At 38.3% G+C, this 23,827-nt stretch overlaps 1 protein-coding gene across 9 annotated transcripts in view; it reads right to left on the reverse strand.

Moving 5' to 3' along the window:
* LOC114480492 (adhesion G protein-coupled receptor L3) overlaps window positions 1-23,827 on the reverse strand; it is a 372,070-nt gene that overhangs the window by 32,250 nt on the left and 315,993 nt on the right. For all 9 annotated transcript variants that reach the window (XM_028474684.1, XM_028474691.1, XM_028474685.1 and 6 more), the window contains 3 exons: window positions 12,495-12,704; window positions 8,866-9,086; window positions 177-243 (listed from right to left, as the gene is read on the reverse strand). In XM_028474684.1, the coding sequence (XP_028330485.1) occupies window positions 177-243; window positions 8,866-9,086; window positions 12,495-12,704 (498 nt within the window). The remainder of the gene's footprint in view (window positions 1-176; window positions 244-8,865; window positions 9,087-12,494; window positions 12,705-23,827) is intronic.

Below are 23,827 nucleotides of genomic sequence, written 5' to 3' on the forward strand. Positions count from 1 at the left end.
TTTGTTCTCCTCAACAGCTCGGTGGCCAGCAGTGGCATTTATGCTCAGCAGGGCAGAGCGGGGGAAGGTTGAAAAAGCATCCTCTATAGACCGTTTAAGCACCGACCCGCGGGCTAAAGTGGGTTAATGACAAGAAATAGAAGCAGGAAAAGGGGGTTTCGGGGCCATTTGCTTACCATAATTATCAAGGTTGCCGGTCCGATGAAACTCCAAATGAAGTATGTGTCCAGGCGAAGCCAGCAACTGTGATGACAGGGGTAGAAAAAAAAAAAAAAAAGCATGAGGCAGGTTTTGAGGACAGTGGGAAGGAGTCGGAAAGGTAAGAGAGAAAACCATTAGAGGTTATAGCTTTATAGTCCCGTTCAGAGGATACATCAAGTAGAAGGCTGATGTGACAAAGAGAAATAGGTACTTCAAAACATGGATTACTGCAAGTGGTTCAAAGAATTACCACAAAGTGTAGGCATTCTGAGGAGGGGCCACGACAGCTGTATCGATGGCGCAAAACTGAAGAATAACAAGTAAATATAAATAACAAAACATGGCTAGTAAATGGCTGTGTTGGCATACTGACGTACTACTGATACTAAGTCTGATGTCAAAATGAGCATGTAGTGCGTTCACATTAGATAGTATGGAAAGATCGAGTGTGCAAGAAATAACCGGATGTATACTATATGGGGACATTTTTTAAGTATGCACGATCGGCACACTAGTCATACTCAACCACCCCATGATGCATTGCGAGCGGAACGTAAGAAAAACCCCTAGAAACAGTCTAAAATCAAACAACAACAACAAAATGACTCCAAAATTAGAAAAAAAGACACCACAAATACACAAAATGACTCACAAAACAAATGACATTACTGTGTTCTAACTAAATAGTATGGAATGATTGAGTATGCAAGAAATACTCGGATGTATACTATATGGTGACATTTTTAAGTATGAGCGGTGGGGCACACTAGTAACAGCCCCATGATGCATTGCGAGTGGAACGTAAAAAAAAAAACAACAAAAAAACCACAAAAGTAGTCTAAAAGCAAATAAATAGTATAGAAACGATGAGTATGCAAGAAATAACACACTAAATGAGAGAAATACACACAAGCTCACAACAAAATACACAAAAAAATAACAGAGAAACACACACAGAGAGAATAATTTAAATAATACCAACAACATACAAAAACAACAACAAAAACACACAAGAGAAAAATATACTGAATAATAAAAAGAACTGACAAACACACAAAATGACACCAAAAAGACAGAAAATAATGATAGAAATAATTGATTAGAACATGAACTGAAAATACAAGGGTCAGTTTTGGCCGGAAATGATAAAAACTATAGAAATAAATCTATTCATGAGGCACTAAATACTGTTTCACTACACTTATTATTGTACGGGGTACGCCCAGCCCAAGAAGATAAAATGTTTACTCTCGATTCCCTGGAGCAACTCTTGTGAACACAATTTTACTTGTGACTAACTTAGAATAAACTACGCTGAGAAATAGTATTACTCATCATTTTTCCTCAAAATTGTTCAATTAAAACATCAAAGAAGAAGATATAGAAATAAAAACCATATAAGATAAATGAGAAAACAGCCAGTAACTGTCTGGATGTTCTTCTTTCTTTCCTTTATTGAGTTCATGTTGTCAATTCACAACCAGTTGAACATTAATAAATGATTCAATTAGTTTCCAATTGAATACTCACTGAATTACAATTGGATTGACCTCGACCCCCCCGACTGCCACCCAGTCCTTAAGCAAATGTTCGTTTTAAACGCACCGACCGCGTCAGGCTGTTGTAATTACGTCAATAATGAAATACTCGCGCTCTCCGCCCCAACCTCGAGCTCCTTATCAAAACAATACGGGAATTCAATCCTAACGTGTTACAGAGAAGCGAATACAAACCGTATGAGCGGTGACACTACAGGGAGGTGACAGTGCTGGTCACAAAAAAAGAAAATCTAAAGAAAAAGTGATTCATGACCTATGGTTGAATTATTAATCTTTTAATCTCCGTTGCTGAGGCAGACAGACGCCTCCAATTTTGGCCACTGGAAAATTACTGTTCATATGGCGGAGTTGTCATTCAGGCTGACAGAGGGAGCAAATGGAAGTGGCAGAGGCTTTAGCTGTAACCCAGAGCATTTGAACGTGAACTGAAGTGAGTGGAAAAGTTTAGCAGAACACATTTGTTTTCGAAAGTGGCGAATGTCCGCCACATTCACAGGGCTGCTACTCAAGGACTTCAGGTGCAAGAATAACAAAGGCTAGCTTAACAATCTAAAGCTGCTACACACAGACATTTTTTTTTATCTTTCACAATAACGCAAAACCCTTGCAATCAGTGTAGGGTTACTGTAACGAGACTAGCTTCCCGATGCTAAAATTATCCATTACTTATCCATAACATTTATTTCTTTTACAAACTTGATTTGCACTGAATTTATTTCCCTTTTTTTTTTAACAACCTTTTTCTTTGTTTTATAGCCTAGCTTGAAATAAACAAATTTAAACACATGTAATTGAGTTTCTCGAATAATTCGAGGAATTAATTAGGAATTTGTTTCAGCTCTAATGTGTACTATACTTTCATTGAAACAATAAATAAAATAATACACTTGTTCTTATGCTGTTGTACTCTTTTTACACGCAGACATTACTTACAGTTATTCTGTTACTTTTGCTTATTGTTTATACTGTACGTTCAAAATAAATCCAGGTGTTATTTACAAATAGTAGAATTTTAAGCAGCAAGTAGTCTTGAAGACTAAATTACCTTAATGTAATTGTCCTGGCTGATTAAATAAGGAAGTAATCCAAAAGTAGTGTAACTTAGTTACTTTCTTGATGCAGTAACTATATGCAATGTAACTAGTTACTTTTTGGAAAACTAGTAATTTGTAACTAATTACTTTTTCAGATTAACTTACCCAACACTGCTTGTAATGAATGGAAATGGTCAAATGTAGCTCAAGAAATACAGTAAATTTTCATTCTTTCGCTCTCTTTTCTTTTTTAAAAACCATAAGTAATTAATTAATAAAGAAATAACTACTGTCATTATTAACAACCCAGTCTCACGAAGTTCGTGACTGGGACACGAAATGGACTTTGATTGATTTTGCATGCGTGGCAACTAGGCCTGGGCAATATATCGAGATTCAAGATATATCGAGATTCCTGTTTTGGCGATATAGAAAAATACAGTATCGCCTGTAACAATCCATTTTTCATTATTTACTTATTTTGTATTAAATAACTCGTTTTAGGTGCAGCTGCTTTCACTACTTCTCAGAACAGCATGAAAAGCACAGTTGGATTACTGAGGGCGTTCTAACCCAGACCTTCCCCTAAACAAGTTACACTACAGAACTCACTCCCTAGTGCTGTCCCGTAGAGGAGAAAAAGACAAAAGTGGTACATATTGTGCAGTTGTTTGTTAATAAATGGGCATGTGTGGCATTTTGCATCGTCAAATTTAACCCAGAATTGTCTTTCCAGAAAGACTTTGAGTTAAAAATAAAGATTCATATCGTATATCGCCATTTTGAGAAAAAATATGGAGATCTGTGTTTTGGTCCTTATTGCCCAGTACTAGCAGCAACACAATTTCCTCATATCTTACACGTTACTGTACATGCTGTGACCCAATTTTTTTTATTTTTATTATTACTGTTTTATTGAAGTGGCCTTAACCATAACCCATAACTTGTTTGCGTTCAGGGGCCAAACACGGAGCAGTTTATCTTAAGCGGGCCACAGCTTTTAGGTGGGAAAATGAGTAATTTAATCATTATTGTGCTCAAGTTTGCACTTCCACATACAGTATAAATAAATTGTAAAATATGTACGGCACTGATAATATCAAAGCAATGAGTGACACATATCAGTCCCTTTTTTTTTAGAAATGTAAAATAGCTGTTGAAAACACACATATATAATCTTTTTTTAAACATTAATATATACATTTTTCTGTGCAACATGCATTTCTACAGCATGCCTGTCAAACAAAAATTGCATTCAAAATAAAAGACAAGTCCAGTATGAGAGACTAGGTATATATTAATTCTTGACCAGCTGTCCGCGACCCACCCAGTACAGGTCCGCGACCCACTTTTGGGTCCCGACCCACCAGTTGAGAATCGCTGCTCTAAAGGGCCGGATTTTGCCCCCGGGCCTTGAGTTTGACACGTGTGCCCTACCCTAACCATAACCCGAACCGTAAATAAAGTGTTGTAAGAAGACGCAATTGCATGAGATTGTGTTATTATTATATACTGTAGCCACTAGCTAACCGCTAGCCCTGCAATTATACTGAAAATTGTCAGCCCTTGGGATAAAATGAACAGATTTTGTTTGTCCCTAGGCAGATTTACTGATATAGTTGAATATTTTAGTTTTTTCCTCCATTCCTGCATTCCCAGCCCGTAAATCCCTTATTTACACCTACAGCTCTGCTGCCACCACGGAGCACAAAAGTGCTGTGACAAGAATTGTCTGCTCTCTTGCTATTACTGGGATTTGATACTACTTTTCCCTCTGTGGTATCACTGGAATAAAGAAGACAAAAAGAGAAAGAAAGAAAGAAAAAAGAAAAAACCATATGGACACATTAAACAGCAAACCAAAGCAGAACAACGTACACAGAGCTCTGGCAGATCATCAAAGCTGGGGCTCTGAAACCAGTATACGGTAAATTATGCAGAAGGTTTCATTGTTCGATTTTTTGCCTTATTCTTCTGCAGATCATAGACAGATTTTAAGACGTGGTAGGCGGCAGAAGCTGCAGGCTGTCATTTTATTTACTGCTTTTCTTCTGCTGCCTCCTCATACCTCCTCCTCCCCTATTGTGTCATGCTTTTGTTTGGCTGCGGGAGCGTAGCTAGGTTTTTATCTTCCCTCCTGGTGTGCTGCTTTTTCACACTGCTCCTTCAGGAGTCAAGCAACAAAATCATGAAAACCATAAACATGTGTCTGCATGTGCAGCCTGACGCTGAGGATTTATGACATTTAGTATTTGCGCCGCCAATCTACGACCAAGTTATGGATGCTTTCCTCCGTGCCGATGCTTCTGAAACGTAATGAAAAGCATGAATGTACGCTGATGATCAAGAGCCAGAATAAAGCGGAGTGAAACCTATCATCCAATCAGTGAGCATTTAGTACAGGCAATGGCCTAAAGCAGCGGAGGCAACAAAAATGTGACTGTATTTGACCCGAAGGCTAATTTATCAACATTTGTGTCAGCATTTAGAAAAATGGCTGATCTGAGCGTTAATACGTCTTTCATCATTATGTGTGTTTTTGTTATTTTTTGAATTCTTGATGTAATTTTGTGGATCTTTCTGTCATTTATGTTGTCAATTTGTGCGTTTTTGGGCTCACTTTCTGTATTTTTGTTGTTGTTTTCTGTATTTTTCGGTCATTTCGTGTAATTTTGTTGACAGTTTGTGTGTCTTTCGAGTTATTCTGTAATGTGTTATTGCTTTTTGTGTTTTTGTAGTCATTTTGTTTGTTTAAGTAGTTGTCTTTGTTGTCATTTTATGTTTTACGAGTTATTTTGTGTATTATGCCAGGCTTTATATTCCTTCCAACTTTTTTAAATACAATTTTTGGGGATTTGTTTTGGGTGCCGCACAAAATTAGACCAGAGGGCTACATGTGGGCCCCGGGCCCCTAGTTGCCTATGTCTGGCCTAAAGACTAGATGTTAAAAAGCAGTTCTAGGTCAATAAACAGACCTTTAAACATAGATATATAAAAAAGATTAAAGAAAGACATGAACTAAAGATTAGTCAGACACCTAAAAGCACAAACAAATGCAACCTTGGCATGCTTTCTTTTTATTGTCTTTTGTTGATAAAGTACCTGATTTTGTTTACCCAAGTGCTTCACTAATAAAACGCAAAGCCTCGCATTTACATGTGTTTTTAATGCTTATGGCAGGAGTGTCAAACTCATTTTAGTTCAGGGGTCACATACAGACCAGTTTGAGCTTAAGTGGGCCACAAATCTTAGCAGGAGAAAGAGCATTTTTAACATTAATGTGTCCTAGTTTGCACTTCCAGGTATAAATTACATATAAAGTATATGATCAAAGCATTAACGGACATTAAACTTAAATTCACTGAAATTTCCTTGATATTATGAACATTTGTCTAATTTAGAACAATAAATTGAGGAAAATTGCAGGATTTGGAAAAAAACAATTTTTTTTTCATTACATTAAGCGCATTTGGCCGGGAAGAGATATCTACAATTGAATTATTTTGTAATTTACACGTTTTACATGTTTTATTGTGTCATTTTTACTTTCTCCCATGGGTCAAATTAAATGCTCAAAAGTCTGTGGGTCCTCTCTGTGCAATGAGCTTAAAACATGAAGCTCTCGTCCATAGTTTTCCCGTAAATATCACAATATCACACAAACAGGGGATTAAATTTAAAAACATGTTTGGTTTTGATTTTTCTGTATTGACCTTTTGTTTTTAAGTCAGTAAAACAAAATACCCACACCGTTTATTAGTTATTTTTGGTTTTCTAATGGAATTTCCAAAGAACAAAGGGTACAGTGATTCATGTCAGTCCCCTCTGTGTTCACATGAATATATATGAGAATCTAGAGAAAGACCAACACCAAACACCCACACTTACTAACACTAACCTATTCCCTGTATCTGCGCTTTGTTCAATTTCCTCATTTCTTCTCCTGTATATTTCTAACAACCCTTTACAGTCAACCACTCTCTTCCCTGACACATACTGTACGACGTCCTTGTTGGTTAATCCCCTTGCAATATCCTTCAAACTCCAGAGGGGAGTTAATGCCTTGCTCGAGGCCACATTTACAGTAATCACAGGAAGTAACGGAGTGGAGATGCACTGCTAACAGGTGATTTACTTTGAAAGCTGACTGACCTTCAAAAATACCACACAATGTTTATCGTGTTCTCATTTCTGGAGCCGGTCATCGTCACCTCATTCATCTGCTGCACCTTGGTCGATGCAACTTGTTGGATGATTCTGCTCCAGGTGACACAACCATGGAAGCGCCGCTAGGGTTTCAAGAATCAATTTGCAGCTCCAACACTCCCCCCCCTCAACTTTTTATCCAATTCACTGCGTGTCACACCTTGTCCCTTCCCTCATTCTTCATTGGCTGTGTATAATTGTTACACCGGTGGCAGGCTTTAATTATTCAGATGATGCCGATGCTCAGGCAGTGGCCCCTTCCACCTCATCCATCAACCAAGAACCATTGCAGCGCCAACCCACACACGGGCTGCTGTCTACCATGAGCTGAAGTGTGTCAGCTGATGTCAGCGAGGCATGGAGTGATGAACAGCTCCAAAGCGAGCTGCTGACGCTGGCCCCGTCAATATTTTCAGAAAGTACGTCTTGAGTAACTGCTTCATTAAAAGCTGACGAACGGCGATAGCTATTGGAGCATCGTCGCGTCTCATCTCAGAGATTATTAAAGCGCCAAAAAGCAGCACAAATCATGGTGCCGTTTGCTGCGTCTGCTGCAGCTACACACCGCAAGCCCTTGATATTCTGTATTCACAGCCTTTTTTTTTTAAGCAGGTTGTCAATAACAGAATATCAGATGCAGTATTCCAGCAAAACATTAATGATGATGTTAAGAATCTCAAAACAAACAAAATCTAAGAATTCCTTTAAGATTTTTGGTAAGGTATGAGTTTGTTTCACTATAACTCAACAATAATTTAATATAATATTTTAATTTTAGACAACCTTTATATCTTAATTATCAAAGCAGTAATTATGTAACAAATGAAGTTCTAAAACAGTGGTTCTCATCCATGTGCCCCCATATGTTTGACGAGAACATTTTGCTCAGAATTCTGTGAAAAAGTAACTTTAGAGCAAAATGATGAATTTAATGAGTGACAACACACATTTTAAATAATCTCATTTTGTAAATAAGTGTAATGAAACAGTGTTAAGTGCCTCCTGAATAGATTTATTTGTATAGTTTTTATCATTTCTGGTCATCTCCCTCCTGGTGGGACCAAGTCTGACCCTTGTATTTTCAGTTCAGTTCAATATATTTTGTTTGTTTTTTTGTGTAATTTAGAGTGTTTTTGGAGTCATTTAGTGTGTATTTGGTATTATTTTGTGTGTTTTTGGTGTTTTTTTTGTGTATTTTGTTGTTGTTTGTCAGTTCATTTTATTATTCAGTCTATTTTTTCCTTATTTTGCTTGTTTTTGTTGTTGTTTTTGGTATTATTTAAATTATTCTCTCTCATTGTGTGTGTTTTTGGTGTCGTTTGGTTGTTTCTTATGTCGTCTATGGATGTTTCTCTGTTATTTTTGTGTACTTTGATCTGGTGTGTTTTTCTCTCATTTAGTGTGTCTTTGTTGTCATTTTGTGTGTTGCGGGTAATGGTAAGTCATTTCCTCTCTTAGTGTGTGTGTTTTAGTCTCATTTTTTGTGGCTTTTGTTGTTGTTCATCTGTTCTTCAGTATATTTTGCTCTTATTTTGTGTGTTTTTGTTTTCATTTTGCAAGTTTCTGGTAATGTTTTGTTTGATTATAATTTTTTAACTAAAACTAAACATTATAAATCCCCATATTTTGAACGCTTTTATTTGTTAATTATCCTCTCAAGTAGTGCCATCGTGTACTTCCATTTGAGAAACACTGCTTTAAAGGGTCGGATTTGGCCCCCGGGCCTTGATTTTGACATACGTGGTCAGGAGCAATTTCAAATTTAAAAATGTATTCGGGTTTGAAACTTGTTTCAACACTAAACCAACATGCTTCTAAAATCATGACGTGCTTTAAAACAGTACCTAGCTCCATTATGTACTCACATTCGATCCGTGCCATAGCTACGGTAATCCACGGCTGCAGATACAGCCACTATCAGAGCAGGAACCCCATAGCCCACCATGTAGAAGTAGCGCCGGCGTGAGTGCTCGCTCTCAAAAACCTCCACCAGCATGATGTAGAGCTGCACGCCCTCCAGGAACATCCACGTGAACGCTGCCAGGAAGAAAAAGTGGAGCAGGGCGGCGAAAACTGCGCAAGCAATCTGTGAAAATATTGTCGTGACAGACAGAAAGAGGAAAGAAAGAAAGAGAGAGATTTGTGCAAGAGTGCCAACAACCAATTTCAATCACTCTTGGGTATTGTACTGGTTTCCTGGAGGATTAAATGTCATGCTAAAGGGCATAACGTGACAAGTACATAGTGTCACACAAAGAGACTGCATTTTCTGACCTCCCCATGTCCCCGTCTATCTGACAATGAGCGTTGCTAAGCTTTGTTTGGCTGCAGATCAGAATCGGTGCCAGACAAAATTCAATGGGGGGGCATTAAGAAAACTGCGGTGGGGCACACATTTTTGTTCATTCCTGGAGTTATTCTATATATACATATGTTTGCCATTTAAATACACTGCAGATGAAAGCCAATAAATGCATAACTTTTTAGTGAACGGGTTGGTCCACAACCTCGGTACCAAACGGCTCCACAATGATTATCGTTTGGTTTTCGCCAGGTGGTGTTTGTTCTTAGATTATTTTATGTGTTAAGAAGCTAGCAGCTAGCAGTAACGCTATCATGTAAACAAACATGCAAAACATCTTAACGACAACGTTAGCCTGGCGGTCAAGGATACAAGAGATTTGTTTGTCACATACATACTACTACTACTACTACTGAATAGTACTTGATAACATGTAGTGAAATTGCATTTGGCTGTTCAGCTTTTACTGTGCACAGTGTGCAGGGGTGAAAGAAAGAAGGTAAATATAATAGTAAATGAGGATTTAATAACAACCTAATGCTATACACGGTCCAAATAGTATCCAAATAAACTGGTGACTATCGACTGTGAGGCTGGTGTGAGGAACAATAGAAGTTAGAACTTCTACGATTTGACACTTTTGCAAAAACAATTACACAGCGTTATATTACCGCTAGCCTGTAACTGCAGCCGTCAACACGCACAGAAGTTGATCACAAGAAACAAGGAGCACCAGTAGACACTGCCTCTGGTTCCTTTAATCACATGTATGCTTTTCGTAATATACAGTATATATTTTTTGCTTTGATTTATGTATGTATTAATAACATTTCAATTCACCAGTTCATCTGTAATGTGACTTGTTATGCGTTGGTCCTTTTTTGTTCAGCAGTAAAAGTCTGCCCCCCTCTGTGGGTCCCCTCTGTGTGGTGAGCTTAAAACGTGACGCTCTCATTCTAGTTTCCCTTAAATATCCAATCTCACAAACAAAACAAGATTTCATTTTAAAACAGAAACAATTTTCTGTAATTCTGTTGAGGTTTTAAGTCAGTAAAACAAAAAAAAACACACTGTTGATTTGTTTATGTGCTAATTTGATTTGGTTTTTAAAACGGAATAACCAAAGATCAAAGGGTATACGGATTAATAATTCTTTGTCTTATTTACCAATATCTGTAAAACCATATCAAAACCAAAATTAAAAAAGACACTTCTGACATAAAAAAAAAAACTGGCCTAATTATTAGCAAAGTTGAACATAACAAGTGTAGTTTGTCTCTGGAATGGGTTCCATTAAATAACTAAAAGGTTGAGTGGGCACAAATTGGTGTCCAGGAGAGTAATCTAACAGCGGAGCTGTGAATCACGCCCATAAAACGCTGTAGAAATGAAAAAGTGAGGAGCTAAAGTGCCATCTCTACCTTCTCGGGAGGTTAGCTTTGGAGATAAACTGTGATTTCGGACACAAAGATGTTTTGAAGACAAGCAGCACTAAGTCAGAAAGTGCCATCTGGCTTTGAGTGATTATCATTCAGCAGCACATATAACACAGCTGTTAACTGGTCTAAGTGGGATAGTTTAACATGATCACAGAAATGATTCACTGACTCAACAGGCTAATGGTTATTGTTTGTTTAAGAGGCTAAACAAAACTCTATGGGGAGAGAAAGTAGTATCTGCAGTAGTGTAGATGCTGCATACATAGACTTCACACACAAACCTGATATGACGGCTTGGCTACTACGACACACGCAATGTCATCCAAACCAGTGGTTCCCAATTGTCTCCTGTATCCCTTTTTATTTTGGTCAAATCATGTGTACACCCTTCATACCATAAGTACCCTGTTCATACTTCATATGCTTTTTCATTTGTGGAACAGTGGGATCTCCTAAACCCCTAACTCTATCTGAAACATTGGTTCTCTAAGACTTAATTTACAAATTCAAAACAATGAGAGAAACTTAAAGTGGAATTGCAACAAATGTAAATAAAATGACCAATGCAACTATTATTTGATTTGTCTCCTATTAACTCCTATGTGAAATGTAGCTAATTTAATGTCTCCTGTTGTCAGAAGTGTGATAATATGGCCTCCACAGGATAAAATAGTGCTGTTTCAATAAATCCCCAGAAAATATTGAGCAATAAGACTGTTAGTTTGTGGTGAATTTGTCCCCAAAAATCGCCTACAAAGGAACAAGGAGCATTTCCTAATTATTTTTTAAAATTAATTGTTAAATCTTTCCAAGTAGCCCTTGCAATGTGCTCCTTTGCCCCCAGGGGTATCCGTACCCCTGTTTGGGAACCACTGATCTAAACTATAGTTATTACCCTTAAAGGGGGTTGAGTGTATCGAACACTGTATTGTGTCTGCAAATTTAAAGAGTAATTAAAACCCAAAACCACTTATATATTTTGCAGAAACCAACTGTTCTTGGTTATGAAGTATTGTTGTTGGTTGATTCTTGACCAACTCTTGGAATTTTAGTTTAAGTATTTACATTTGGAATATTTTGTTGTAAAAATGAAAAATGTAAGAGTGTGCCTTCTAAACCCTGCTATTATAATGGAATGTTGCTATTGGCTGAGAATGGTGGTTTGTGATGTGTTGGTGGTTTCTTATGGCATGAATCACCACTGTTGGCTCCGCCCCCTCATATAAAATCTAGCAAATGTGAACTCTGCAATCTGTAACAAGTAGGTTTGATAAATAGTTTGGGAGAATTGTGAATAGAGAGGTATAGATAGGTATAGTGAATATTGATTAGGTAATTAGCATAGCAAAGATTGTTCTTTGGAGATTAAATAGTGGGCATGTCTTTACTGCTCCAGGAGCCCCGCCCATAATCAAGGTTTTTTTTTTTTTGGGATTTCCAACCTTGATGCACATCAGCCGAAACCTCAGGGTTTAGTTGCTCTTTAAAAGAGGGAGATGATGGTGAGGTAAAAGTGATTTGTGTCAGTGTAGTGAACACATTCGTCATCTAGAACTGGGAATGCCAGTGTGAGTTAGGAGACGGATGTCCCATAACTACTAGGGGAATGATCTGCTTTAATGTTCCTCCCTCAGCCTGGTGAAAAAGTCTGAAGGTAAGTTGAACTCAAAGTTTCAGATTAGAGTCTTAAAACTCAATGTCAGACAGTCTTTCTAACTCTAAATGTTCCAGACAGAGAGAGAAGTGGCCTTACCGGTTGCTCGCCACGATTGATCCCCACCAAAAACAGTGATTCAGCAATGAAGAGGCAGATGCACAGATTTTTATGGATCGTGTTGCGATCACTCTGGAGCCCACGGAAAAAACAGAAGGTGAAGAGGCTGACGAGCAGGCAGACCAGCGACAGAAGGATGCCGACCCAAGTAATGACGTCCAGGAGCATATCGTGGACTGGGTCAGTGTTCTGCAACAGAGGGAGATCAAATGATAAACAATGGCCACATGCTTTTGAGACATTTCTGTTGAGCCTGACAAAGAGGAAAAATAATAAAGAGACGAGAGCTGCTTTAAATTTAGACTTTGAGACATTTTATTTACCCTCAAAAACACAGCAATACAATCAACAACTCATTATTGAGGGTGCATGAGGCATCCTCACTGTTATCCATATACCAGTACTTTATTGAGAAAATGTGCTGATTACTTCTGGCCATTCTGCTATGTATGGGCTTTTTACTAACTATTCAACTTTTTCATTTTTCCATTCATTTACCCATCCACGTCAGCCATTTTCAACATTATTTACCTTCAACTTTGAACTTCAGCTGTTCAGCCATTCTTTAACTGATTTCAACTGATTTCAACCTTTAACATGTTCACTTTCAGCAAAGACCTTCAACCCATTTCAAACTTCTCAACACTTTTCAGCTTTTTTTTTTAAAAAAAAAACTTTATTTAGATTGTTTCAGATCCTCCAACCTATTTCAACAATTTTCATCATATCTTCTGTATTACTTTACACAGGGTTCATTGGCTAGGCTAGTGCTAATGCTAGGCAAATGTTAATCCACTGCTAGGTTAATGTTAACGTTATGCAAATGTTACGCTGATGTTAATGCTAAGCTATTGCTAGGTTAATCTTAGGCTATTGTTAACTGATGCTAGCTGACGCTAATGCTAGGCTAATGCTAACTACTGTTGATGCAAGCTAATACTAAGCTAATGCTAATACTAATGTTTATACTAGGTTAATGTTAATGCTAGGCTAGCTGTTGTGAGGTCACAAATAAACTCTGGCAAAGTCCAGAACTTCAAGTTTTTCACATTATTCAAAGTGTGCAAAAAGTAATAAAAAAAAGAAGATCCCGTGCTATTTACTTAAAAAAAAAAAAATTAAAAAATCTAACATCTCAATGTTCACTGAGAAAAACTAAATCTTACTCCAACCATGAGTTTGGCCTGTAGATGTCACCCACACTGCAACCAGGCATAGACTATTTTGCAATTCACAAACGGCTCCTCTTATAGCTCAAGCCCCTCCCACTCACATTACGTACTGGCGGAAAATACCTTTTATAATAAACAGTATTGTACCATAACTTTCCTTCACTGAATGATGCACATAGACAGTGTAATTTAAAGAAAACGTGGGGCTTCCTCGGATGTGTGTGTGGGGGGCGGTGGCTGCCTCTCGGCCTGGGGATCTTGGGGGCATCTGGGGTGTTGCTCGGCCGCGGGGGGTTGCCTGGGGCTCCCTGGCCTCCGCTCTTTCTGCTGGCCTGGCTGCATCTCCGGGCCCAGGGCAGTTCCTGGGCTTGCAGTAGCGGTTTTTTTTTTTTTTTTTTTGCACATATGCTATTATTCTATTCTTCCCCACCTTTTCTATTTCCTGTCTTGAGTCTCTCCTCCCTGCTCCCTTTCCCCTCCCCTTCCCCCTCCCCCTCCACTTAGGTGTAACACTGCTCTCCCTTTTTATATCCTCCCTATAATAAAAGATTTCTTACCCTTCCTTAGGGAGGGCTGGTGATGGTCACAATTAAGCAATAAAATAAATCAATGTATTTTATTGCAATAACAAAATATGCATTGCTGTCTCATGATGATTGCACTTCCTGTGGTGTTGACCTTTGACAGCATGTGCAGACAAAAATAAAAAAAAAATAAAACATACATCATTCACATCTATGGACAGCTGACCAATCATACCATGAACATACATTGTATAAGACCAGGTACATGTGCCTCTGTTTGGGCATTCCCTAAGCGTATGAATCGGCAGGATCGTGTGTGCACCCTGGATCTCACTGTTAGGATGAATGAGGCGACATGCAGGGACCTGGAGGCTCGATAAAGTGTCTGCATAGGTTTTGTCGTGGGCCCCCCCGCGGTGCCTTACTGTGCTTTAGGGAGGCAAGGAAGAGCACACTGTGGTGTCTTTAGTGACGCGGAAATAGGCATGACTCTGTCACACTAGCTAATGCTAGCTAATGCAAGGCTAATGCTAATGCAGTGTTCGAAGACGTGGGCCTGCACCTGCATCCTCACTTGCATTTTATTCAGGAAATGCAAATAATTGAATTACTTATGACATCCTTTCTTTGCATCCGTTTGATTATATTTAATGGATGTATCCAAAGAGTTGGAAAAGAAAAAAATATTTAATTATTGCGCATATTTTTTTATTAGATTTTTTTTTTTTTTTTAAACCCAATCCAACTACAAACTCTAAAATGAAGCTAGAGTATTTCAGCATGGATTTCAAAGCGATTCATTGAATTGGTATGCAGTAAAGAGCAGCAAAGCCTCCCAGTAAGCCACAGTTGACAGATACAAATCGTGAATAAGTCAGTGGGAATCAATTTAAAATCACCCCCCTGTTGTTTCCTTTCAGCTGGGCAACAAAGTGAACAGTTTTAACGGGCCGCAGGTGTGAAAGACAGCATATTAGGTATTCAATCAAAAAAAACACATGCGACCAACACATTTTTACAGTTTTTTTTTCCCCCTTTCTGTGTGGCAATGTGCCACCGCAGTCAGTTTTGTCCCCTGAAAGGCCTTTTGCTGACAGCAAACTCGCAGCAAAGATAAAAATCAACTGATATTACTTTGCAGCAGTGAAAAATTATTTCCATCAGGGTATAAATGCAAAGTGCACACAGGGATACATGGATGGGAGCGGATATTGGCAACTGAGCTTAAAAAGCAGAATCTGCAGTAAAACTGACTCATCTGGCAAAACTAACACCAACGCCAACTGCATAACAGTTGGTGAATAGTCTCCAACTGGAAATATTGATGTGTTTTCACCCTGATAAACAAAATACAAAGATGGAAGATGGAAATATGAGCAATAAGAGGAAGACTCATGGAAACAATGAGAAAGCAATAATTTGAAAGATTTTCAAGAGGAAATTTTAACTTTGCAAATCATATCGTATTATGCCATTGCAGGTGACAATTTGAGACGATACAAAGTGAGCACAGTTGGAAGCCAATAGGGTCGAGTTTTTAAAGGCACCAAGAAATTTGCAGAGCTGCACTCCAGATTATCGTTTGCTAACATTAAAACAGTAAAACAGATGTGCAGTTTCTTAGCGCAAAACCACATCTGGAATCAGGGTCTACACCGTCATTCTTGGACAAACCTGGTACCAACATACAGCAGTTCCCTTGACACACAAGATTTTTAAAAAAAGATCTTGGTTTTAAAGTTAATAATAGTGACTTCGGATGGACTCTGTGGTATCGTAATCTCCCAAATGGAATCACATCTTACATAAAGCTTAGAATTTGAAAGGGGGAGGAAGATAACAAAAAATAGATAGACACGGTTGGGTCTCGATGGGTGGCTAATTTGAAGATATTTTTAATAACTGCCATGTCTGATGGGAGTGATAGATATCAAGGGAGTCACCAATGCAAGACGGTTTTGTCTATGTGATTTAATACTCACAGTACCTACAGCTTGAAATACTGCCGGAAATAATCATTGAGCAGGAATACTTGCATACAGATAGTATGTTAGCGTCGACTTGTTCAGACACATTCTTTAACCAAAAACCCTGGGATTAATAAAGGCATTCTGATTCTTTAGGCAAATAACATGTTAAGTGGCTCCCCTTTATTAGCAGAAGTTACCATCATTACTATAGAACGTTGGTATTTACATGTGACAGATGCAAAATAAGACCAACCAGATGCTCCTTCTTTGGTACGCCCCCTATGATCGAGGTCGTAGATTGTATTTTCACATAAATTTGACTAACGTGAAAGCAATCCAAGCTTATCCACGCTACGATTGCCTCTTTGAACAAATGGTAATGCATTGCTCAGAGCATTGTCTAGCTGTCATTAAAGGTGGTTCTGGAAATAATGTAGGGCATTAGTCTTTTGTGCTGGACAACAATAAGATATCTTGCTTCTAGTATAGCTTTTATAGTTTTTAAATCGCACCATTGTTGAAATGCCACTTCAACCATAGTCAGCAGGATTCTCACCGAACAATCAACCACAGAGCACTGCCCCATCCTTTCCACTCATTTCTTTAAACTCGGGGTATGGAGTATGGCTTAAAAGCTGCTACTGTAGAAAAGGAACAGAGGTCAATCATTAACAATAACAGGTCTGATGCTAGAGAGTTCTTCTGATTTGATTCTGATTAACTGTTGTGTATACGTTGAAGGGGAGGACAAGATGCTGTATGGAGTTGACATCTCTGGGCATACGAGTGTTGTTTTGTTCAGGAGAGTGAGATTCTATTTTGCAAGGATGCCTTTGAGTGTTGGAGCTTTGGAGCTTTTTGACGCTTGGTGATTGTGACACATTAGTCACTTTTCAGCCTGCAGAATGATAAAGGTATTGATGCAGTGGGTGGTAACTGCTATGGCGTTTTGTGAGAGGACTTTCAGGTCTCCTGGGTTTGCAAGCTGTTTAGTGGTTGCAGGCTCTATTCATCACAATCTCAGCTTCAAATCGAGAGGGACCCGATCATAGAAAGAGAGACAGCAAGAAAAAAAATGTGGAGGGGAAAAAGACAAAGCCATAAAAAAAAAAAAAAAAAAAATACCAGAAAGATGAGCAGAAAGTATATCTACACCTGGGTGATGGATTTACTGTGGAATGTTTTTGTTCCAGGAGGTGGATGAAGGCTGATGTCTCTACCAACAACGGTTCTGCTGAAAAATGTCTTTTCACTTGGCAGAAGTGAGGTGATGAGCAGAGCTTTGGCGTGCAGGGGTTCTCAACCTTTGGGTCGCGACACACAGAGAGGGGGTCGCCAGATGCTTTTAAGAAACTACACAAAACTTGCCATATTTTAATCTATTTTCATCACTTTTTCTTGCCATATTTTTGCGCCTATTAATGCATTTTTGATACATAACTCCCATTTCTGCCACTTCTCCATCAAATGTCAGTGTATTTTCTGCACATTTTTTCCACTTTTAAGACAATTTCAGCCCTTATAAACCCTTTCAACCATTATTGTCACTTATAACCTCTTCACCATATTTCATGCTTATTTTTGCCATTTTAGCCACATTCACTATTTGTCATGACCAAAATTTGCCAGTTTAAGCTCATTCTTCCAACTTTTTTCTGACATTTTTATCACAATATTGACACGTTGAACCCTTTTAACCACTTTTTCTGTCCGTTTTTGGCCACCCTAATTTGCAATGTTTAACCAATTTCGGTGGTATTTAAAATCCCATTTCACCCCTTTTTCTATGATTTTTTGGTCACTCTTAACCCATTTTATTTCTGATTAAAATAAGGATTTACATCTCTAAGATGACTATATACTATAACACAAACAGCAAATGTCCTTGATAACAGTGGATATTATTCAGATAAATATGGATTTGTTTGACATCTGTGTTAATTAGGCCAGTCAAGGTATATTTGTGTACATTCAATTTGTCATCTATTCTATCTCACTTACAATCCTTGCCGAATCTCTCAAATGCACACATTTTTTCATTCTTGTCAGATTCCTGCAGAGATTGGTTTTGTTCTGCTCTCACTCTTTGCAGGCAGTGTGTGGAAAGAGAGAAAAAAAACAATCTTTTCAATGTTTTCTAAATAATCACAAGCAACCTTGACAATACAGCAGACAGGCCGTATTAGCATACAAGTCATTGTGTAATGCTAAATATCAATAGAAAACAGTGGGCCTCCCTCAGCAATATTCTCTTGAATTGCGTCTACCGGTCGATCGCAGAGGCATTGTGTGTCGATCCCGCACGTGGGCCACATGTCTTCAGAAATGAATGAGAATGGCCAATTTCCATATACCAAAAATGAAACCTAACAATTCAGCTTCTGACCTCAATTTGAGGGGGTGCGAGTGCACTAATCTGGTCATTTACAACCTCTAATAATAAGTAGAAGACGGAAGCGGCCGGTCCGAGTGCGCTACAAATACTGCAACGCCCTGCGTGCCACTGACTGCCACCGCTAAATGTGGTTTTTATTGTGGGTTTTTAATGAAGTGAGCAGCTGTGTTTGGTGCTTCTGTGGATTTGAACTGTGAGATGATCTGAGATGCTGATGCGTTTTGGTTCAGCCATGATGAAATGGAAATGCTTCATTTTTACTCTGTATAGTTTACAAACTTCATTTTGAAAATATTTTTCTTTATTGTATTGACATATTTTTTTTTTAAATATATTTAACACAGTTTTTAAGTGCTACTGTTTCAATGTTATTGTAGTTCATGTGGATTTGTTGGTTTTTTTTTCCTACAAAGTTTATATTTTGACAAACGCTTCGAGATGACTATTGTTGTAATTTGCGCTATATATTAAATTCAAATTATTTACAATTATAACCTCCAACAGAGTAGATCGCAAAGAGCCGTCAGTGGTAGAAAAAGTGTGGGCACCCCTGGTTTAGATGCTTGACTCGGGCTTTTGTAGTCTTCACTTGGTTCAGGTTCTCAATGGGATTATTTTTATTATCACAAATTAAAAAGGTCAATTATTTAAATTATCTTAATATATATAATAATATCAGACTATATTATGTGGGTTTTTTTATGTTTCGCAAAACTCAAAACATATTTTACAATATTAAATAATGCTAGCGAATCATCGTAGATTGTAGAATTTTCTCTTACCAAAGATAATTCGTGGGACAAGAAAACATTGGTAAATTACAAAGATCAGTGGTATATAATACTAACAAAATCAAAGATAAGACACATGTTTCTCTTACTTTTGTTCTCATATGCCTTCTTGTCAATCCTTGATACCTCAAAAAATGCACTCAGAATAAAGGCACAAATTCAGTCCAATTTGAACGCATCAATCTCCTTATATACCCCCAAGGCATCCATTCGACTCAGGAAATACTCTTTAACAGGGCAGACAGCTGTGCTAGGAGGTAGTGGCCTACTGTGTAGAGTCTGGTGACAAGTTCACCTACGATAGTACAGCGAATTTATGACGCGAATAGAGATGAGGAACAGCCTTTGGGAGGGCGTATGAATCAGAAAACCTTGGTCGCATTTTTGAAAAGAGGCTGGGAAAAGTACATGAAGCACACACACTGGTGGGAATGACATTCAGCGCACGCACAGAATGTCCTATTGTGTTTGAAGCTCTACCTTAACTGTAATGTGGTATCTGAGCTTGACTTTCAGTTGCCTTGGCAGTTAATGTGGTCTTGCTTGCTTGTCTCTTTACGTACCTTAAACGTAAACAGATTAGTTTTGACCTGCTGCTCTTAGAGTTTAAGTTTTCATCATAAAGCCCACAGCTAACCTTGACTGTCCTTTCTCATCATAGTTACTCCCTCATGGTGCCAGTGTAAAGATGCTGTATTAGGACAGTGATGAATGGTACCCAAATACCAGCCTCTCTATCATCTAGTGGCTTGTGTCATGATTTATACTTACTAGTCTGTCGGGAGTAGCATCACTTAAATGCCTCTCTGCTGACTATCTTAGCACACGCACACGCACACACACACACACACACACACAGTGTAAGTTATGGCCTTTTTGTGAAAATTGAGCTGAATGCTTTACGTTCTTGGGCCTGTCACATTTAAATCTCTGTTAAACACAGCGTTTGATTTATAAAAGGCTATCCAAGACAAAAGCTAATAAATATTAAAAAAGAAAAGAGTACATTTTCAAGTGAAATGTAGATTTTGGTGTCCCAATCAAGTGAAATAAAAGCTTATCTTTGAATATGTGTCAAAGAAGTTTACTTCAGTATATTTAAAGTCTCTTTTATCACCGCTAAACGTCCAAGGGCTTAGCGACGGGACATCCAGAGGTAAGAGTCATCAGCGTTTCCAGCGAAGTGGCATCAAAGCACACCCACTCGCAATGCTGCCTTAAAAACAAGAAAAAAAAACAAAAAAAAAAACCTGTTTGCAATCATTCGGAGAGATACAAAAGACGCATAATCTCCGCCGCACAGCTGCTGTCTGCGAGAGCAGTTTTAATTTGTTTACGTGGCCAAGGGCGCTCCTCTACTTGGATGGCAGGATCAGTCAAAGGCATCAGTTCTTTGGCTACGGAACCCAAAATTAGCAAACAAAGGACTGGAGTGTTGAGAAAAGAGACAACATGCTTCCCTTTTGATGATCGCAGCAGAAGCAACTAGAAGACTTGTTCTTGACAACTTCCCAAACGAGGAGGCTCACTAGACTTTGAATGCACTTTAACATAATGTGCACTTGATATGTAATGAGGAAACCAAATTATGCATATTTGGCAAACCAGTGGGCGTTACTTGGCACACCAATAGTTACCGGTACTATACTACTTCCTTATTATGAGATGCAAGTGTGATAAGATTTCTTTCTAAGCTTTTCAAAATTGGTCACATTATGTTACACATGAAACTTTATGGCAGCACAAACAGCTTATGGTTCTAACTAGTGTTGGGCGGTATGACCAAAAATGTATATCACAATATTATTAAATGTAGTTAATCTTATTCAATTTAATGGATAAATACTGAAGAGAATTAGCGAGAAACACACTAATGCCCAAACCAAAGTCCATTCAAAAACGTCAAAGTTAAAGCGAGAATGCTGCGTGTGAATACTGTGAGAAGGGGCGGGGCTTACAATGGCCCCTGCTGCTCATTAAAAGAGAAACAATCCATGTTTTCATCTGCGAAAGTCTCAAAATCACAACAAAGAGTTGCTACATCTGTCGCGAGTCGCTTTGTTCGTTAAAAAGTCACTGGAAGAGTCTGAAAACTCACAAAGTATTGATAGACATATATTTTGTATCAGGAATACACTACTAATATGTGGGATACTATAGGGTGACCATTTTGATTTTCAAAAAAGATGAGACTTGGGCCGACCTTGGCATACTCAAATCTCTTCAAATCCATCTTGGACTTTCGTCTTCTTATTCTCTCCACTGCGTCTGATGATTTTGTCTAAACAATGTGGCATCTTTAATGATTCCGGCACTTGTAAGTAAAATTACCGTAATGATACTGGCGGTAAAAAGCATCGCATTAGCTTTCAGATAGAGCAAATATTAGCAGAATTATGGTTATTTAAATTCATATGTTCCGGGTCCATGGAAAACCCGAACATTTTGATGAATTTGTAAAATCCGGCCGGACGGTCCAGACAAGACGTGAAAAGCAAATAAATCCGGGTGTATGGTCACCCTAGGAAACTAGGGATGTCTTCATCGATACACTTCATTCTATCACATGCTTGCTTGATTACTGCAACTGAAAAACAGTCCACTCTCAAACAATGTTCTACAGCACTGCTCACACTGGTATTGTGGTATATGAAAAAATCTTATCATAAAAAAAAAATAATAATAATAATTCTAACCTGCAATGTGCAAAGGCCAGGTCAGTTTAATGTTAGATTTCTGTATAGAAGTTGCTGTAAAGGAACATGAGACGTGTGCTTCCTAGAACTTAATCAATACAAGGGGAAACATCTTTAATCCGAGTGTGGCACTTGGAGTGCACTCATGAATTGGAGTAATAGATGTAGCGCTACAAGAGCAAAGCAGGCGACAGTTTAATATGACCAACATAAAGATCTCTGAATGCGACACTCATTATTCCCAGCTAGCTAGCGTTATCCTTTCGGCCAAAACACGAGATTAATGATGACGCCGATATTGTGGAGACTCTCTCTTCCCGTAATTACAGCTTGCCTATCTTCTCATTCTTTCTGAGATGCCATGGAGAAATAAACAAGGCTAAAATATAATCTGTTCAGCTCTGAGGGTAATGAGTAATAACAATGCGGACATGAGCAGTGCTACGCTCTGTTGCCAGGGCGACAAAATACACAGCCTCTCCAGTTGATGAAATTGTCTTTCTCCGCCTCGCGAGTGCAAACACTGCGACTTTTGCCAAATGCTCTTAGATACAACACAGTGACAGTTTGTCAAATATAAAACCTCCAAAAGCGCCCACTCAGACACTTTCAAACGAGTTGCCTTTTATGACACCCCAAGCGGAGACGATAGCGCCTGAGACAAGGTGGAAAATAAAAGAAAAAAAACACTCAAAACAGGGGCTGGAGCTATTGTCCACTTTGCACCAGTGAACACACACTGTCAGTCGTTTGCCAAGAAATAACAGACACTCATGAGAAAAGAGAGCTCCTGTTTTGAGTTTCTTAGTCTTATTTTGGGTAAAGTATCATTCCTTGACCTCTATCTCTTGATCTTAACCTTCAAAAGCTGCTTTGGGCATTTTTTCCAGGGGGGCTCGCTGTGTCCAAAAAGTTCTGTTGCTGAGTGACAAAATAAAAAGTTTCTAAAGCAAAAGATTGACTGTCTTCTTGAAAAGTCAACCACAACAGGAAAAAACATTCTCTGCTTTCTATTGTGTGCATGAATGTTTTCTACTATTAGGTTTGTGCATTGTGTCCTGTTGAAAGGACTGGGGAACAGTAGGTGGTGATGGAAGGCAGTCGTAGTGGTTTATTAGTGAGGGCCAGAGTGATATTTTATTCCGCCTTGAGAAAGATATTGTTGACACAAATGTCATAATAGCTGCAAAAAACTTTGCTCTGACAGACACTGATTATTAACAATAATATTTTCTTGTATTTTCATTTTTAAGCATTCATTTTGGTCACTATTGAAATGTGTTCAATAATCTCTATACAATCTAACATTCAATACACACTCACTGCACATCTAATTCAACCATGAACGTCTGATCAGGGGGCCACATTATCAATATTCATGCCAACATTGAGAATAATAACAAATCTGAGCCTTAAAACAGGAAAGAAGAAATAGCTTTTATGTGTTTACAGAGTAATTTTGTGGGTTTTTCTGTCATTTTGTGTCTGTTGTTGTTTTGTGATATTATGAGTGATTACGTGCATTTCTGTTGTCTTTTTGTCTATTTTTCTGTATAATGCAAGCTTTTTCTTGGCATGTAAGTTTGTGTATTTGTTGTCATTTTGGGTTTTTGGAGTCATTATTGTGTATTTGTTTTGTGCAGAAAGGAGAGAGTGGTAAGTAGTTATGGGACACAAGCTCAGACTTGATCACCCTGTAGCTGGCCACCTTTGATGAGGGTGTCTAAGTGTTTAAACGGCCAAAAAAAACCCTAATTCAAAGGA

This window comes from Gouania willdenowi, chromosome 18, assembly GCF_900634775.1.
Source record: "Gouania willdenowi chromosome 18, fGouWil2.1, whole genome shotgun sequence".
NCBI lineage: Eukaryota > Metazoa > Chordata > Actinopteri > Blenniiformes > Gobiesocidae > Gouania > Gouania willdenowi.